The sequence below is a fragment of the Athene cunicularia genome, assembly GCF_003259725.1.
Source record: "Athene cunicularia isolate RWA chromosome 8 unlocalized genomic scaffold, athCun1 chr8_part1, whole genome shotgun sequence".
Classification (NCBI taxonomy): Eukaryota; Metazoa; Chordata; class Aves; order Strigiformes; family Strigidae; genus Athene; species Athene cunicularia.
In genome coordinates, this window is record NW_020799109.1 from 10,410,688 (window position 1) to 10,428,123 (window position 17,436).

Below are 17,436 nucleotides of genomic sequence, written 5' to 3' on the forward strand. Positions count from 1 at the left end.
AGGGTGGTTTTTAAACCTGGTGAGCTGAACATGTCCAAGCAGGGACGACAAGTCCCAGGGTAACACAAGTGACATCCCTGGAACAAATTCCATGCAAAAGCATTGGCAGGAGAGGCTGACCTGGCCCCGCTCCCTGCTGTGTCAGAGGGACCGTGGGCCACCAGCTGCCAGGGACCCTGCCATGCACCGTCCCCACGCTCCCACCACTGTCCCCACTGGCTCTGCCCTGGCCCTGCGGGGTTTGGGCAGGGGCTCTGTGCTGTGTAGCCATGGTTTGGTCCCTCTGCCCTGCCTCAACCCTGCCTGCCAAAGCCCCCTGCCTGCAGAGTCAGTTGAGATGCCAATCCCCACACAAAGCCCCAAAGCCTCTTTCTGCTGCTGGCTCCTGTTGTGCCATGTCTTGGGGGGTGGCTGGGCAGCACCCTGCCACTTGGACCGGGCACCCAATGGTGGCTACAACCCCCTCCCCGGTGTGTCCCCCATCCCCAGGGGCTGCTGCTGCCTTGGCACTGAGGGCAAACCAGCCCCCAGGCTGCAAAGCCCACAGGGTCTGGGGGCCTGGAGCTGCTGCTGCCACCAGCGCAGACCCTGAGGTCCCGGCAGCGGCTGCGGGGGGTGGGACAGCCCCACGGCTGCAGGACACGGGTGGCTGCCAAGTGCCAGGCAGGGCCAGAGGTGAAAAGTCCCCAGGAAGGGGCAGAGGAGCAATGCCCTGAGAGTGCCTTATGCTGTCAGAAAAGCCCCAGTTTGAAGCAAACTGCTTTGAAATCTTTTTATAATGCACACAAAAGCAGAATAAATTCATCCTCACACAGGACAGGTATTATTGGGCCCAGTGACAGTTTTCCTGGTCCAGCCTCTCTCTGAACCGAGTGGGAATCCACACTTTGGAATCGGGTTCCCCTTTTAGCCACACCAGTGACTGGCTGGGGTCCAAAATCGCACATGTCACTATTCTGTCATCCTGGCTGTGTGGAAACAGCCTGGGCCAGTCTGATCTCGCCTAAACCCATGTGAAGTAAGAGCCTTAAGCTCATAGGGGCATGACGAAGTTCACCGGGAAAGCACAAGCCCACCTGGCCCTGGGGATGTGCCCCTTGCTCAGCCTGACACTGAAGGATGCTGCCCCAAAACCTCCTGTGGGGCGACCCTTTCCCCCCAGTGAGGGCAGCCCCCCACTCACAAGGCAGCCCAGCACTCCTGCACTACACACCGTTTCTTCTGGTTATCAAAAGGCCCCAAAAAAGGGGGAAAAGGCTTGCAGAGGTGACAAGGCCTGATCCCTTCAGCTCACAGGGCACAGCAAGTGCTGCTGCTGCCAGGTTTTGATGGTGCCACGAGTCATCATTTGGTATACCCAACAGCAATTCCAGCTGCGGTTTGAGAGGTTTCCACTCAGGGCAGGGTGTCAACTGGAGAGCTGAGGGTCCGTGTGGATTGCTTCAGCTTTCCCCCTAATTCTCTTTGAAATTCCAGGAAAACTGCAGGCAGCCTGGGTGGTGGCAGTGGGACTTCACCAGGGGTCTTGCCTGCACCTTCTGATCCTGGGGGAAGAACTCAGATCTCAGTGTCAGCACCACCGAGCAGGCACCAAAGCATGCTGGGCTGCCCACTTGTGCCATCATTCAGGAGGAAAATGGCCCTTATTTGTTGTGGTTTATTCCTCTGGAAGAATAAACTGCCGTGGACCAAGACCAATTTATGTCTGACTTGGGGAACATCTACAGCAGGACCAAGGACTAACTTAACCCTAATTAAGCTCCAGCTAGTAAGTCTTAAAAAAAAAAAGAGACAACCTAGATGTTCCCATGAAGATGTAATTTGAAAAGCTCCTGTTGCCACACCTCTGCTTGTCCCCAAGGAGCAGGACTAAAGCGATTCTCCAGCCCTGGCCCCCCGTGCCGATGGAGTGCGACGCTCTGGGCTCAAGCTGCGGGGCACGACCAACCCTTGCTCTGCGCCAGGTCCCTGCACAGAGCCAGCAGCCGCTGCAGGCATCACGAGCCTTGCCGGGCCAGAGAAAGGCCATTTTGTTCTAGTGCTGCAGGAGATGTAACATCATCCTTTTGCTACTCGCTCTGCACCTCCCATCCCTCTGAGCCGTGCTGTCCCTCTACGCGTGGGCAGGAGTTATGAACCGAGCGGCGAGAGGCTGCCAGCAGAGGCACTGCAAATTACCCATGGATGGAGCTGTGCTTCACCTTCAATTTCTGCTCGGCAGCTTCTCTGGAGCATGGAGACATGGGATATTTTGAGCATCCTTGGCAGCAGCGAACGAGGCCGAGTCCAATGCCCCCAGACACAGGCGTCTCCCCAGCTCTTTATTTGCAAGGACAGGAATGAGCCTTTGAAGGCTTTTCCATGTGAAGAGTGCACAACTGCAAAAGTTAAAAGCAAAAGGGCTGGTTTTAGAAAGGTTTTGGGTGGTAGATTATCAAGACAGCCTAAACAACTGGGTGCACAAGGGGGCTACATAGCTCCTGCTGCCTCGTGCCGTGTGGCTAATCCAAGCCAATGCTGGACCAGTGCCACTGGCAGCCACTGCCCTTTGATTTCATGGTGCACACCATTCACACACCCACAGGTACTGCATTCAGCTGTGCTGTCCCATCCTCTCCTTGTCATGCTCTTTTCTCCTGTTGCTCAGCTAAGATTCATGTCTTACACGTTTTTACCCCTTTAGTAAGGGCGGATCATGAGGACCCTGCCTTAGCAGGGACACAGTACACTATATACTTAAGGGGCTCTTGGTGGAGGATGGTAAATTCTGGGCTTGAGTTTCAGAGTAGAAAGTTTTGGTTTATCCATACATCTGGCCCATGGAGCAGAAAATCCCAAATAGCCTGGCAGATTTACTCCGATACCCAGACACTCTGCAGGCTATTTTCTGCCCCATCAAGCAGCCGGTTGAGCTGGCAGGTTGAAGGCACAGCCACCCTCAACACCATGGGGAGAGTAAGGGGAGACCAAACAAGAGACACACACAAGTTTGAATTTATGTAAAAAAAAAAAATTATTTATTTTGGAGGAGGATTTGAACATCGACATGCAGGTACAACATGAATAAAAATTATTGCACCGCTATTATGTGGCAATTGTTCAAGTTTCTAAAAACACAGAAATTCCACACTTTCTCTTATCTAGCTAAGTGCTGAGTGACACAGCTTGGCGGAGCCCGGTTCAGGAGGTGCTCTCACAGCCACCTGGATATGGTAATTGAACACAACATAAACACACACTTCTGTCAAATCTTCTACTAGAAGTACAGAATTATCCTTCACATCCAGTAAGAGAAAACCAGAGAAAGACTTTATCCTCCCCTTAATGCAAGTGTGGCAACCAAAACCACTGGTCACTCCTACCCCCTCCCCGGCAAGCGCTCTTTAGTATATTAGCAGCCAAAGGCCTCTGACATTCAGACCCAGGAGTGGCCATTACAATGCTAAAGTCTAATATTTACAATAAATATCATCCATTTCTCTTAGTTTGCAACAGTAAGAGACAAAGGGAAAAATAACACTGAAATGAGGCACGGGGCAGGAATGTGCCAGCTGGATGCAGGAGCAGAGGATGGAACCAGCTCTGATGCTGTGTTACCCCAACACGGAGATGAGGAGCAGGAGACACATCCAAGCCGACAGAAGGAAACAGGGAAACGAAGCAGGAAAGCAGCTTATTTGGATGATTATATGCACGGCTCATTCACCAAACGCACACCACACGCACGCAACTTCTACCTCCCGCCTGTCTGACCCAGGGTTATCTATGGAGGCCAAATTCTTGGCTTGATGACTGTTCACTTGGGTACCACAGGCCTGATCCTGAGCTGGGGAACACACTCACTCTGCACACAGAGCTTTTCCAACATCTCGTTCCTCCCCAACACATTTTGTAAGCTTATTTGAGAAGGTATTTAAGCAATTCTTAGCAGAGCAAGGAGTAAGTCTTGGTGTATCTACATGGTTTATTATCAAAATTTTAAAGAAAAAAGTCTTTTTGCCCAAATCTTTTGCTAAGGTGCACCAGATAAATTTGGCAGAAGGTGGAAGTGTGATGATGGGGCATCTGGCACACTGGGGGAAATTGCAGGACTGACCAGGAGCAGGAGATATGGGGTTTCACTAGGATGCTTTCCTGGTAATGCTGTTTGGCTTTGGCTTCCAAAAAAACAGGGTTTTTAAAATTGCACTGATCACTTTCTGTACTGTAGCTACAAAAGAGGCAACAAAACACAGACCTCGCTGCTTCTTTGGCCAATTCAGGCAAAAGCTGTGACATAGCAAGGTTTTTCACTCCTCTTTCCATGCATAAGGATAACTGCAATTCAGCACAGGAGCCCCCAGTTGCAAAGGGAGGGAGTCAGCAGTTAATACAGCTGGTATCTTCAGCAGGTTCCCCCTCCCAACCTGTGTGGGATGAGCCAGATTACCCAGCCCTCTCTCCTAAGAGCGGTTTTCCCCTTAAGTTTTTTTTAAACGCAGAGCCCTTTGTGGATGCCCCAGGAGCACACTCACAGAGGCAGCTGTGTCACCACAAGGAGAAGGAAAGGGAGACCTGCCACCCAGAGAACAGCCAGGTCAGACCACATCCTCACCCAGCTCCGGGCCCGTAACTTAATTGATAGAGTCTTCATCTTGCCAAGGTTAGGTGCTCTCAGGAGATAAGCTTGAGGCTTTGCTTTGTAATTATCATAGACTCAGGATGCTGAATCAATTTTTCACTATTCCTGTCCATTTTATCATATACACCACTGCCAATCAGACCTCCTTTCTCAGCAATTTTTTAGTAGATCACCCATTGGGGAGAAAACCAGCCAGGTAAGTACCAGATCCTGCCAAGTCTGCTCCTTACTTGCTATTGCTCCAAATCAGCACAGACCAACGCTCATCAACAAGAGTGCTTTGCAAGCCTGGAGATACCCAGGACCCTGACAAGACAGTGGAAATACTGTGGTTTATAACTGCAAACCAAGTGTATATGAGTAACCTATGAATTCCAGGAAAAAGAGCAAAGAGACAGCACAGCAGGCTCTGCTCTCAATACCGTCACAGCAAGATTTATTAACGTGTTATCTGGGAGCGTTGAGGCTTTGGTTAGTGTATTAACAACACCATATAAGTTCACACAGACACACGGAGCAAACACTCATTTAAACATGTTTTAAAAAAAAAGTTCAAACCAAACCAAAACTTGGTCCAGAAATTAAATCCAAGCAGCCAAAAATCAAGTATATAATCAGGAGAAACTGGTTATACAGAAGGAAGCAGGGTGAGATTCCAGAGATTTTTGTGATTTGTGGATTGAGCTGAAATCAAGTTGAAAGAGATGGAGAAAATATATTCCGATATAAAAACATATTTGCATTTAGGGAAAGTGAATCAAAACTTCCATCTGGAGAAGACCAAGACAATGAAAAAGGTGGTAGTGTAATGAAGTAAGACCAACAGATGCAGGTTTTAGCTTGAAATACTGTTGCACAGTCATTCTACTTCTAACAGAGTAAGTCAGTGATCAGGATACTAGACCTGGCGGGTGATCCGCAAGGAGATACACTGAGACAAGACTAGAATAAAAGCTGAGCACAATCTGGGACAAATGATGGGAGCGTTCATTGAGAGGAACCTTTAATTGGATGAAGAGATGGCTTACAGTGCTACAGGTATCACCACTCGACACATTTATTGGTGTATTATTATTGATCTAATCCTCAGCAAGAGCACTGTTATCCAGAGTTGGTCACACTTAAAGCAAAGCAATGTCTAAACCTAAGAGCAAAGAGTAACTTTTTAATGGAAAGTGACCTCAGCGGTGGAAATGACCTAGCTATCAAAGCTGAAATCTTAAAATATCACATGTGTTTTGAAGTCTGCTTGCAGCTTGTCCACAGAACTCGAGGAGTCAGAGCTCTTCATAGGTTGGTTTGTTTGTTTGTTTTTAAACCAGGCAGATAGAAAACTCAGCAAGTTTCCCAAGCCCCAATTCAGAAATGAATAAAATCCCTACCTATTTAGACTCTCCAAGAGAAGGAAAAGTCTCCAAAGGTCATTTATCATTGAGATAACTTTGACTGAGACACACTGGAGAACAGGTGACTACAAATTCCTCTTACTTTAAAATCAACCTACAAGGCACTCCTCTCCTGGGGTCATTTACTCTGAGGCAGGGAAAGTTATGAATTGAAGCCAGAGAAAGGAAGATAAAACATCATTAAAAGTTTAAAAACAGAGGGAAAATTTGCTATGTGTCCCATAAAGAGTAAGTAAAATAAAATCCCCCCCTCAAACAGCTTACAGACTGGATTATTTCTCTTTCTGATAATTGCATTGAAAAGTACTTTTAATTGGTTTAAAAAGAAGACAGGGATCACTCTCTGTCCAATCCCTCCAGCCAAGTCCCTTGCCTCTGTATCCTCTAAAGACGCGTGCAGGACTGAATGCACATGGTGATGAGGAGGCCTTACAAAGAGGGTTGGTAGCTCCAGAATAACTTGCGGACAAGAGGGTATTTTCTTCTCCTTGTCAAAGGACACCAGATTGTAAATTCAAAGAAAATACTTGAAATTTGTGAATTCCAATAGCATTTCAAAGAGAAGGTTGAAAAGCAGAGATTTTAAAGTAAACTGCCTTTTTTGTACTCAGAATTTTGGTATCTCAAATAAAGGCAGGGTTAGAGGGAAGAGCACAACAGGCCCTAAACTCAAGCAACATAAAAGGTCTGGAAGGAGGGGAAAAAAAAAAAATTCAACAAACTGTTTCTTAAGCCCTGCTTTAAAGATACCCTGTTCTAAAGAGACCTCAAACAGCAAGCATTACTGTGTACAAAAATAGAATAGCAAGGATGAAAAAACACAAAAAACAGTATGAAAAAAACCCTCCCAAAAATAGATGTACACAAGTTCTATTTTATATTAGTGTATATTACAAAATTCAAACATGCAGTCTCTATTTTGAATGTAGAATGCTCCAGTCCACGCGTACCAGGGATGCTGCTATGTTTTCTTTACAGCACCATCATGTGACAGGGGAAAGTCTTGTATTTTTAACTGATTTCCAACCTCTTTGCTTTTTGCTAGTGTGAGAGTCCCTTCCTTACAGGGCCTTGTGCTGCCATCTGGCAGAGGAGAGGCTCTCAGAGCTGCTTGTCCAAGAGCGTGGGATAGCTCTTTTGATGGAGTGATTTTGCAGCTACCTCCCAACGCTTCAGACGCTTTAGCGCTGCAAAAAGTTGCTTCCTTTTTTGCCACCACAGGACATGTCGCCTCCCAGGGCTTCGCTGAGTTTAATGACTCTGCGCAGGACCCACTCCTTGTGGTCAGACGGTCTGTGCTAGATAGTTTGGCTTTCTCTTGACACGCACCTGCTTGTGAAGTTTCCTGTCTTTTTTGTTTTGAATCTCTCTCTTCTTTACAGGAGGCACCCGAATGGGGGAAATCCTTTCTCTTTTCCAACTCTCCAGAACCAGCCATACTGAGCTTCAAAGGGCCTAACACGCTCTGAGCCAGCGGCACTAACTGAGACACAGAGAGAGCTCTTTCGATAGCGCCGGGGACGAGGAGCGTGGAGGACACAGGACCTGCTGGGCTCGTCTTGCTGGCAGTAGAACCGCTCTCTGCCTCAGACGAGCTGGGCTGCTTTTCAGTACTAGGACTTTTGTGGGACATCTTGCTCGCACTTCCAGGGGACAGAAATGAGGTGCTGTGCTGTTCTGTAGGCTGAAGCATCTCCTTGTGATCCTTCTTGCTGCGATCGGCGGGACTTACCGAGAGAGGAGTGCTCACGCTTGCCGTACACCATGAAGAAAGTGCCAGCAGAGGTTTGGAATCCTGTTTTTTCTGACTGCTTTCTGTTAGCAGAGAGTCCTTCAGGTCAAGTTTACCACACGAGGCCCCTGAAGAGTCACCTTCTTCAAGTTCCAAGAGTCTGATAGATGGGCATTGTATATGTTCTGTGTGATCTACTGTTTTTTGAACACTTGTAGTTCTCCCTAGGTCTTTGATTGCTTCAGAAGACTTGTCTTTTGGACCAAAACACTCAAAAGTTTTGTTTTCTGGCAATTTATGTTCCTTTGCAGTTGTTTCTGATCTCAGGAATGGCTCTTCTGAATTAGCTATTTTTTCTAGAGAAGTTCTTGGGAGGGCCTCTGATGGAGAAGGGTGCACACCGATTTGCAGTGGCTCTGAAACAGGCTTGGCTTGTTGACCATTTCCCTTCTGTAAATCTTCTGTACCTTTTGGATCTTCAGGTAGAAAGGCATCATCTTCAATACTATCTTTGCTTTCCAATTTAGATGAAAACTTATTATCCTCATTAAAAGAATCTGAGCCCTGGTCTCCACTGTCAGGGGGCTTGTCCAGTCTTCTCCCGTCCTGACTATCTTCTGAACCATCATCCGTTTCATCTTCAGAAGAATCGACTTCTCTGATGGCCTCTTGCTTTTGCAGAGACTCCCTCCTCTCCACCCTGTCCTGTCGAATAGCACCCAACTTCCGTGAACCCGGCTTCTGCAACATCCCTTTTTCCGCTAGCCCAAGTTTGCCACCTGTTGTTTCATTCACAGATTCTTGTAAGCTCTGGAGACTAGGATCTCTCTGTAACATCTCCTTCTTGAATTCAGAGTGAGAGATATCCAAGCTGTGCTTGCGTGAGGAAGCCAGCTTCTTCTCAGAAGAGGACAGCGAGGCAGCTAGTTTCTCAGCTGACTGCACTCTCTTTAGCAAAGGAGATCTGGGAGGCTCAGCACTTTTGGGGCGAGAAATTTGTCTCACCAGTGGTGGAGAGGAGTGTAGTTTTACTGGGAAAGACTGAATAATACTGGAGCTGCCAACTGAGTGTCCTGGTAAAGGAGATGGGGAGCGCTGCGGTGATGTGGACTGTGGGGTTGGCGATGGAGTGTGAGCTAGTGGTGACAGAGGGATATTTCCTGCAGATTTACGCCTCGGAGATCTGTACTGCCTTTGAAGCTTTGGTGCTAGTCCATGCAGAGAGCTGGGTCGGATGTGTCCAGAGCTGGCTGGAGAATTGGGAACACTGGAACTAGGAGAGCTGCTCTGGGAAGAATTGCCACCAACTTTAAAAAAAAAAAAAAAAAAAAAAGACTAAGAACATTAATATATATTTGGCCATTGAAACAAGTTACTGAAAATAAAACATGCAAAAGCAAGACAAAATGCCATGTTACCACAAAGCACTGCAGTGATATTACAAGGTAATATTGCATGGCTTCTGATGGGAAACTCGCATCGTTGTCACATAACACCAGAACATAGTGAGAAACACTCTGCTATCAGAAGGTTTTTTCCAAAAAAACCTTCCAAGCAGATGAACCATGTGTTTCATTGTTATTCTCAAGATGCAAATCTCTCTATTCCATCAGCTGATTCAATTTTCAAATATGACTGTGCCACACTGTTTTGATTCCTTTTCTCTGAACTAATACAGAAAATGTGTCAAACTGCTACAAAAACATTGCAACTTACAATACACATTTGCATCAAATTGAAAAGATGCTGTACTACAGCAAATACATTCTTAAAAGGATGTATGGATTTTCATTTTTAAATCAATCAATGAACGAGAATACATCCATCCTTTAGGCAATCGACATCAGAGCTGTCATTTTACTTCACAAACAGACCTCCTACCTGCTGCTGTATATTTTACTTCAGAAATTAATCAATAAGCAAAAAAATCTTCTACTTCTTTTTTTCTGTTTGTGTGGATTTTTTTTCTTTTGATTCATTTTTTACCTGAGTGTACAGACTCAGGAGTGGATCTGTAACTCTGCGTTGGTGACCGAGGAGACAGGTTGTGAGTTGGAGAGCCGGGCACACTTTCTCCAGAAGACAGAGAGCGGTTCAGTGAAGATAAACTCCGGCTGGTGTGAAGTAGTGATGCTTGTTTAGTGATCTTCCTCAACAAGGAACTCTTCTTCTTACTGTGGAAGAGCATTCAGAAGTTGTTTACAAGCCCAAATGATTTTTTACCCATATTGTCATAATTCACTCAATTTTATGTCACAGTTAAAGAAAGAAAGAAAACAAAAAGAAAACTGAAGGAGGTGCCTACTGATATACATTACCTGCAAATTGATTTGAAAATATCTCTCTTACATTATTTTGGTTACCATTTAATTTTCACAGAGAAACATCAAAACAAACCTTTCCTGACCATCCTTAGTTTTGCTCTTCTTGTTCCTACGAGCCATCTTGGATTTGTAGCTGGCTTTTCGAGCTGGACCAACTTTGATGGATGTGTTCTCAAATGGCGTGGTGGAGATGGACACTTTATTTCCACTCTGTCACAAACAAGACAGAGACATTACTTAAAACATGGTTATTTGAGGCAGATCTGCAGGCTAAGCAGGTAGGCTGCTAGTTTACTGCTGCCTGCCATTTTGTAATCCTTTGTCAAACTCCATTTCCCCCTCTGCATTTCCACTTATCATTTATTAAGGAATTGCTGAGAGAGAGCCCTCTTTAGTCAGGCTTTCACAAATGATTAGCTCGGACACCAGCTGGTAGGTAAAGCTTCCCAGAGCAGATAGAACACAGCACCTGACCTCTCCCACGGAGAACCCAACTGCCTCAATTTAATACTTGTAATACTTGGAAACTTGAACAAAGTGGTATTCTGTCACCAATGCTATTACCAGTGCTCTGACTGATGGCAGATGTGAGCATATCAGGCATCTATCTTGATGAATCTGCAACACAGAGCATGGCTTGTCTCACTCATCTTAAAAAAAAAATAATAAATTCCTGATTGCTGCTCTATTTGCAGTCTGAAAGACTTCTGTCTCTTGGAACAGTCCAAAACTTTGGGGTTTATTTCTGTAAATGGATTCAGCTCAGAGGAGGTATCAAAACGCAAGTCATTTAACTGGATAATTTTAAGACCAACCATTACAAAGCTGCTTTTAAATACCACTAGGAATAATCCCTGAGAAAGCAGTATTAAGAGCTAATAACATTAGCACAGCCTAAAGGCAAAAAAATAAAAGCAATTTGGAAAATTTTTAAGGTATTTGTTTCTTAAAGTGATGTTTGAGGAAAGGTATACTAAATACTTAAATCTTATTAACTTTTGTTTCTACTGCTGATAAAAATGTATGACAGGTCCTTATTTCTCATACAAAATATCTGATTTCAGCTTAAATTACATGCAGAAGTCTTTGAGATTTAGGGATCAAGCCTGCAGCAATGTGTTTTTGCAACACAAAGGCCAGGTGCTGTGTACATACTTGTAATTCAGACAATGCCAATTAGATACATACGGTGTTTTAAACAGGCTGGCTCATAATTTCCAAAGCATAACAGTGCTGAGTCCCTACCTTCAGAATCAGCTCCACCACTTCCGTGTGCACCAGTCCATGGACTGGCTCCCCGTTGACATGGGTTATCAGATCCCCTTCACGCAGACCTGCTTCATTTGCTGGACCACCTTCCTCCACGTGCTGGCAACAAGAAAGGGATGACTGATTTGAGAAAAGGAATGTACAAGATCGCTGGCCAGATCAGACTCAAAGCCCATCCATCTCATCTCTTGCTACAGCCAGCATCAGCTGCTTCAAAGAAGGGTGAAAGAAACCACTGACTGGCACAGCCAAGCACAAATATCTGTGCTCTTCCACTCCTCCCCCAGCATCCTGCCAGTCTTCTCCTGATCCAAGGCAGCCAGCCAGGATGGTTAAGCTGATCAAGAGACCAGCTCCTCCTAAAGCAAAAGGCTTAACACACTTCCAAAAATTTTCAGCACTCAGGAATGTTAACTAGATGCTCTTGTTTTCCAGACAAGTATTCAATCTTTTTCAATTTCTCTGCCATCCCAAGCCCAGTATCCTTCCATGTACATGCTGGAACCCAAGGCGGCCAACAGACTTCTAAATAAGACTCTGTGCCAGGTGTTTGGGATGAGATGCAATATCGGCACCCTAAACAGTTTCTTTTTCCACTTTCTGTCCTTTATTAACCTATCCAATATCAGATCTTTTCCCCTATGAATACACTGCCTTTCCTCATCGCTGTTCAGAAAGGTAAGCCTCCTTTACAGTGAGGAGACAGATATACTTGAGAATACTGCAACACCCCCTCTAGCCAGAAAAGGCCTCAAATCAGTATCTTGATAAACACAACATTTTTCAAGGAAAGCAGAGAGAAGCAAGGGAAAAACACGGGTTCAGATTATTTTTCTAGGTAAGAATGAGTGTTAAATAATGATCAAAGCATACGAATTTCAAATTGTCTAATGAACACAGAAATACAAGGAAAAGAATGAACCACCTTCACCCTGAGTCTGTTCTCCCTAACTACAAAATTCAAACAACACTGCTTTGGGGAACGGATCATTGCTAAAAGTCGTATACATTAACAGAAAATGAACACAGAGATCAAGTACCAGAAGTAATGGGAAGGAAGAGATACAGACATGGAAACCAGACATTTTAGCATAGCACACAACTAAGCCAAGAGCTAAATCCCTAGGCAATCAGCATACCAGCAGTGATGCTTTAAGGCTTGTAATCAATTCCAAGCAACTGCTTGGAAAACCCCAGCAGACTGAGCTGATCAGAAGCAGGCTATAATCGCTAACACAGGTCTGAATAAATTAGCTACAACTGGCCCTCATGCAACAACCCCGGATAAAGAGAAAGGGGGTATGTACATAGAAACATGCTTTAAAGTATGTGCTACAGGTGAAAGAAGGTGGATTCATGTAACCAGGGAAGAAGGAAGGAAAGAAAGGTTGCTGTGGTTCTGTGATGGGCTTGAAAACTGCTACAGATAAAACCCAAAGTGCTGATATTTATTTATGTATGTTTGTATGTATTTATTTTTAAAGGGTTTCCCCCACTGCAGAAAGATAACTTTGGGTCCAAATAAAGAGAGAGAAAACAGGGTGGCAAAATACAATTTATAAAGCTAAACCCCACAACCCTGGCTAAATGCATTTCTGGCCCCAAGGGTACTCCTTTTAGAAAAGCAGAGACATACCCAGACCATGTGATGCACAGTGTAGATATCACTGTCACCCATATAGACGCGAATGGCACGGAGAGTGAAACCGTATTTCTTTCCAGCCCGATGGATGATGATTGGTGGTTTCAGGTTTGCAATAGCAGGAGAAAAGTCGCGGCTGGGTGAGGAGTCCCTCGAAGATGGGTTGGAGGATAGAGAATGAGGTGACATTGGACTGGCCAATGGAGAACACGTGTGGTGATCTACAGTGATGACACAAAGGTGGGCAAAAATTAGGAAACCAGGCCTCCAAAAGAGAGAAAATTCTTGTTAGAGAACAGCTAGGAAACCAACTCTCCCAATGCTCTTAAGCTGGTGGTCTTCACCAGAGCTGGGTTTGCCTGAAGCTTCAACTAATTCACGCTTTGAAATACAAAAATCAGCAGTTTCCAAGGAAGCACATTTGGAGGTGTGTATTTAATAAAGCAGCACTGCTCGCCTAGGATTATGGTTGGGTCAGTGTTTAATTCTTCTCTTTCTGGGATTCACAAACACATCATAAGCACTTGCTCTAGGCACAATCCTGGAACACCCCATTTCAAGGTTATCATATATTATCCTCCTCCAAAAGATCAGGTAAGTCTCTAGATCTTGGTGCAAGTTACATGTTGGTACTGATAAATCATAATCCGTTAGTATTAACACAAAAAAAACCCCAGTAGGCAATCAAAGAACAACTACATCTAGGCAGTTTTGGTAGTGTTTTAAATTCACAGGGACAAAAACATTTAACCCTAAAAAATTAGCTACTGCAGGGACTTTGTTACTGAAAAACATCACAAGTGTATTTCAGAGTGCGTTTCCCAAATGAACAGCCAAGGGCTGGGCTACTGGCTAAACTATCTGACTCTGCTTACGAGTGGAACAACCTCCGGCCTTAAAAACACAAAGCAAATACAGAACTCTCATTTTAAAGTGAAGCTGATCAACATCAGTAAAATAAACCCAAAGAGCAGGAATATTAAATGCAGTTGTAAAAGGTAATCCCTAATCCATTAAGAAACACCTGCTGAACGGCCCAGCACATATTTACCTGGCAGATGAGAGCAGCTCTGGAGAAACCTTTGCTGTGTGATTAAATACACATTTTAGAGATTTTCACGAGGGAGTCAGTAGCTGAAAAAGCAACCAACACCCAAACCACAAGAAATGTAACGTGTATCACCATGACAGTACCAAGAAACAGTTGCATACCTGCCTCCAGCTCTGGGCTGAGAGGGGCAGGCAGGCATTGCTCTGCCAGCAGGTTCCGCTGGGTTGGCACTGGTGGCCCAGCTGCAATTTCCTGGTCCCACCTAGGCAGAACAGGTACAGCCCTGGAAATACAGCAAGGACTTACCCTCCAGAAAGAGGGACAAAGTCCTTGAGGGGAGAGTCTGCTGCTGAACCAGTCTGTCATAGCTCAGTCTGTCATAGCTTGGCATGGCTGGGCTGTTCACTAGAAGTTACCACCTGGCATTAGGGATTGTCAAGGTCTGGCTCTGCTTGAAGACAGAGCTGGGCCAACAATGCAGTGTTGACTGACTTTGTGAGTTAACTCGCACTACTGAATTCTTGAACACTTAATCTCAACCAAGTAATCTGGAGTTACTGAAGCTTCCCGGTGCATGAACACACCAGGCACATTCAGTTCTCAAACAGCACCATAATTCGCATGTGGCCCCCCAAAATAGTACCTTGAGGGTTAAAATCATTCCGTGTTTCTACACCTCCTTGCTACACCATTGTCTAGAGACCATATAGGAGCCAATTTAAACAAAATTAGGGAAAGAATAAGGCCCAGCTGCCATTTGCAGAAGCTGCAGTCAGACCACACACACAATGCTCCTGTCTGTGGCAAAGCAATATTCATCATCCTGCCGAGTAGTAAATATTAAACCGATTGTAAAAGTTAGATCGCTCCCCTCCTGCCAGCAAGGGCATTATTCCAGGAGAGTAAGGGGGAGGATCTGTCTGCAGACCTTTTGTTTAGTGCTTGCAGATTCTGACAATGCCTCACCCAAGGCATTTCTTACCTGAGGGAATCAGGAGAGACAAGGCAGTGGCGGATGCTGATTTAATCACTTTATTGACAGGTCTCGAGGCACGTTTCTCCCCTGATTCCCCAGAGAGCAACCTGTGTCGTGCCCGCCGCACTGCCAAATCGCTGATGGCTTTTGGTGTGGTAAAGTCTGGGCCTTCATTGCTATTACTGCGAGCTCGTGGATCAGAGAAATCTGCAGTGCTCCCAGCTACAGTTTAAATTAAAACAGATTAGAACCACAGGGAATTCCTAACAGTCTATTCCCCTACAGGCAAAATACATTAAATCAAAGTCATGTTTACATGGAGTCCAAGAGTAAATTTTCCTAAGAAGAAACCCCAGGGCTTGAATTTTTATTTACAGAAATGTTGTTATTCTGAATACAGAAAATTAGCAGCTTCTATTCTGTTGGAAAAGCTCACTAACGAAATCACATTGCTCAGTAGCAGTTACGTGAATCCTAAAGCTGTGGTGCAGTTCTACAGGCAAGCCATTTCAGTGGGATCATTCACAGATGAAAACAGGTTTATGGGAAGTGCTCCATTTTTACAACCAGCAAGAACTGTCAATCTAAGTTAAAACTTCCTGTAATAGACGAGTCAGTTTCTACTGGAGTTGCACGTAAAAAAAATCCACTTTAAGAGAATACTAAGGTACTAAAGTCAGGGAAAGTAAAAATTTGGATTGCAAAGACAACCTTAATTTTCATCCTTCTGTGCACTGTTGCAATTTAGTCTTGAATTACTTAACCTGCTATGATTATATATAAAATGCAAAGTAATCCTGAAAATCAGACTGGGCATGTAACAATAGCAGATGCTGGGGGCTGGGGCTGCTGTACTCAAGCTCAGTGCCTCAGTTCCCCATCTGATACCTTAAAGGGGCACTGTGAAAATACATTAATTAGAATTTACAAGGTGCTTAGAAATGAAAGTGGTGAGCATCACAGCAAGTCCACAAGGGAAATTAATCATTCTGTCTTCAAAAGCAAATTTTAAGCAGCCTGCAATAAATAAAGCCTAAGGGCCACATTTTGAACAATGAGGACAGAACAAAACATTGATCATTGTTATTTAAGCGGGCACCACTGCTCTGCATACTAAGTAAAGCAGGAAGTACCATGAAAATAAAAATTCAAAGCACCATTCCCATAGACCTCAGTACCAGATGCCTGTTCAACATTTAACAGCTACAGAGTTTCAAATAAGGCTGCCAGACAATGAGGAACCCAGAATCGGAGGCTGCATGTGAAAAGGCTACATTAGAGGAGCACTCTGAGACAGCGACAAGAATTAAATTCCTTTCTTACAGTCCCCTGCTTCTGCTTTAACTTTGTAGGCTGGGGACACTGAAGCAACGGTATCCCTGAATCCCATGTGCTGGATTAAAGACTGCTCTAATGCGTTAGGCTCAGGGGAGCAGGCTGCCCAGGGAAGCTTCATTTTTGCTTATTTCAACTTGCAGATACTCAAATTTGCAATGACATTGTTCTTGCAATTTTTAATAGCTTGTTTCTAGGCTTTTAGTATGAAATTGAGAAACTAAGGTTCCACCATGGCACCTCTGCCATCCACATATGTGGTAGCTTACTTCCTTCACTCCTTTTCCCATGGGTTAACGGAGCACATGATGGCAGCACCAGGCCTCTTCTGGGAGGATGAGCACAGAAGGGAATGGGACAATTTTGAGGGAATTTCAGACTGAATTGCAGAAGAGGAATAATGAGACGTGGGGATCTCTTGCTTTACTCTAGTCTGGAGGCAATTTTCCTCCTTTCCCATGATATCTGCCCAGTGCCCTTCAGCTTGTCCTTGGTCCAGTCTTGCTGCCATTCTGACTTATTGCCTTTCTTCCCTCTCCTTTCCATCCTCAATCCATCCACAACTGTTTTGCCACAACTGCTTGCCCGCAGTTTCTCCCAGCACCTTGTTTCTTATTTCCTTACCCAGTTAAGTCCTTGTTCTTCAACACTGCTGTCTAGTTCTTTCCCTAAATATGCTTTCCTTCTCAAGTATTATCTTAGTCAGCCTTCAATTCCCTGCTCTCTTCCATTGGTCCAAATTTCCTTTTTTTCCTCCTTACTACTTCTCACCAGTTCCCAGCTCTGGCCTCCTCTGATCTCAGAAATAGGCAGCTTTGCCTTCCCAGTGCCCCAAAAGGGGCAGAAGCTGCGTACACTCCAGCACCCAGAGCCCAGCCGTGCCCTGAAGCAGCCCAGGGCACCACTGCATGGAAGGTTCAGCTCAGCCCAGTGCTGGAGAGTGGCCCCAGGCCAATCAAAACTTCTTAGAAGTCAGACTTCTAAGACCCATTCTACTAAACTTAGGCTGCATGTTTTTAAGCCTGCAGCTTGGCTAAATTTGGGGATATTTGTCTGATACAGAAAGTAACATATCCCTGA

The 17,436-nt window shown here is 45.0% G+C and overlaps 1 protein-coding gene across 7 annotated transcripts in view; it reads right to left on the reverse strand.

Moving 5' to 3' along the window:
- Positions 1-4,303: 4,303 nt before the first annotated feature.
- Positions 4,304-17,436, reverse strand: part of MAST2 (microtubule associated serine/threonine kinase 2) — a 195,984-nt gene continuing 182,851 nt past the window's right edge. For 6 of the 7 annotated variants that reach the window (XM_026853582.1, XM_026853581.1, XM_026853586.1 and 3 more), the window contains 6 exons: positions 15,028-15,243; positions 12,989-13,215; positions 11,329-11,451; positions 10,157-10,293; positions 9,746-9,933; positions 4,304-9,066 (listed from right to left, as the gene is read on the reverse strand). In XM_026853582.1, the coding sequence (XP_026709383.1) occupies positions 6,989-9,066; positions 9,746-9,933; positions 10,157-10,293; positions 11,329-11,451; positions 12,989-13,215; positions 15,028-15,243 (2,969 nt within the window). In that variant the 3' untranslated portion in view covers positions 4,304-6,988. The remainder of the gene's footprint in view (positions 9,067-9,745; positions 9,934-10,156; positions 10,294-11,328; positions 11,452-12,988; positions 13,216-15,027; positions 15,244-17,436) is intronic. The other variant, XM_026853583.1, reaches the window with a different exon arrangement.